A 539-nucleotide genomic window follows, 5' to 3' on the forward strand; every position below is an offset into this window, starting at 1 on the left:
TTACCAAATAGATCGAACGACGGCATTCGTCAAGTGACTAAACTCTCCTCCCTCCCCGCATAGGACAGGCATGGAGCAGTCCATCTCCAGCTCGATCTCTCCTCCGCCAACCGAGGCCAGATGCTGTGACAGACTCAACCACCTCTGGAGACTGATCATGAGACCGAGAGACACCTACGCCAAGAAAAGAGTTGGACTTATTAAACGGGTGCTTCATTATATGTCCCGGAGTGTTTCCCGGCCCCTACATATCCCAGTGAGCATTAGGTTTGTGTAAAGGACACCACTGTCTGTATTACATGGTGACTTGTTTGACTGGGGCTGATGGAGAGCATTGCGTTCTGATTAGTAAAATCCCAAAACGTAAGCAATACGTTCCAGATATAATTTTCATCTGTCACTTATTGGTGCAATTATGAGCTTTTAATTTTGATTTGCCTTTAGCATGAATTTCCACTTGTTGCTCCTCTTTTCACAGTTCTCTCAGCTTTTTTCACATATTTAATAATGTGCTCCTGATTTAGGTTGAAAAGGGTGGT

At 44.5% G+C, this 539-nt stretch overlaps 1 protein-coding gene across 1 annotated transcript in view; it reads right to left on the reverse strand.

Annotated features, from left to right (window-relative positions):
• LOC119592300 (hybrid signal transduction histidine kinase E-like) overlaps nucleotides 1-539 on the reverse strand; it is a gene marked incomplete in the record, with an annotated part of 4,066 nt that overhangs the window by 1,181 nt on the left and 2,346 nt on the right. Inside the window, 1 exon segment of the mRNA XM_037941128.1 lies at nucleotides 5-174. Within this exon segment, the coding sequence (XP_037797056.1) occupies nucleotides 5-174 (170 nt within the window).

The sequence above is a fragment of the Penaeus monodon genome, chromosome 30 (genome assembly GCF_015228065.2).
Source record: "Penaeus monodon isolate SGIC_2016 chromosome 30, NSTDA_Pmon_1, whole genome shotgun sequence".
In the NCBI taxonomy this organism is placed as follows: domain Eukaryota; kingdom Metazoa; phylum Arthropoda; class Malacostraca; order Decapoda; family Penaeidae; genus Penaeus; species Penaeus monodon.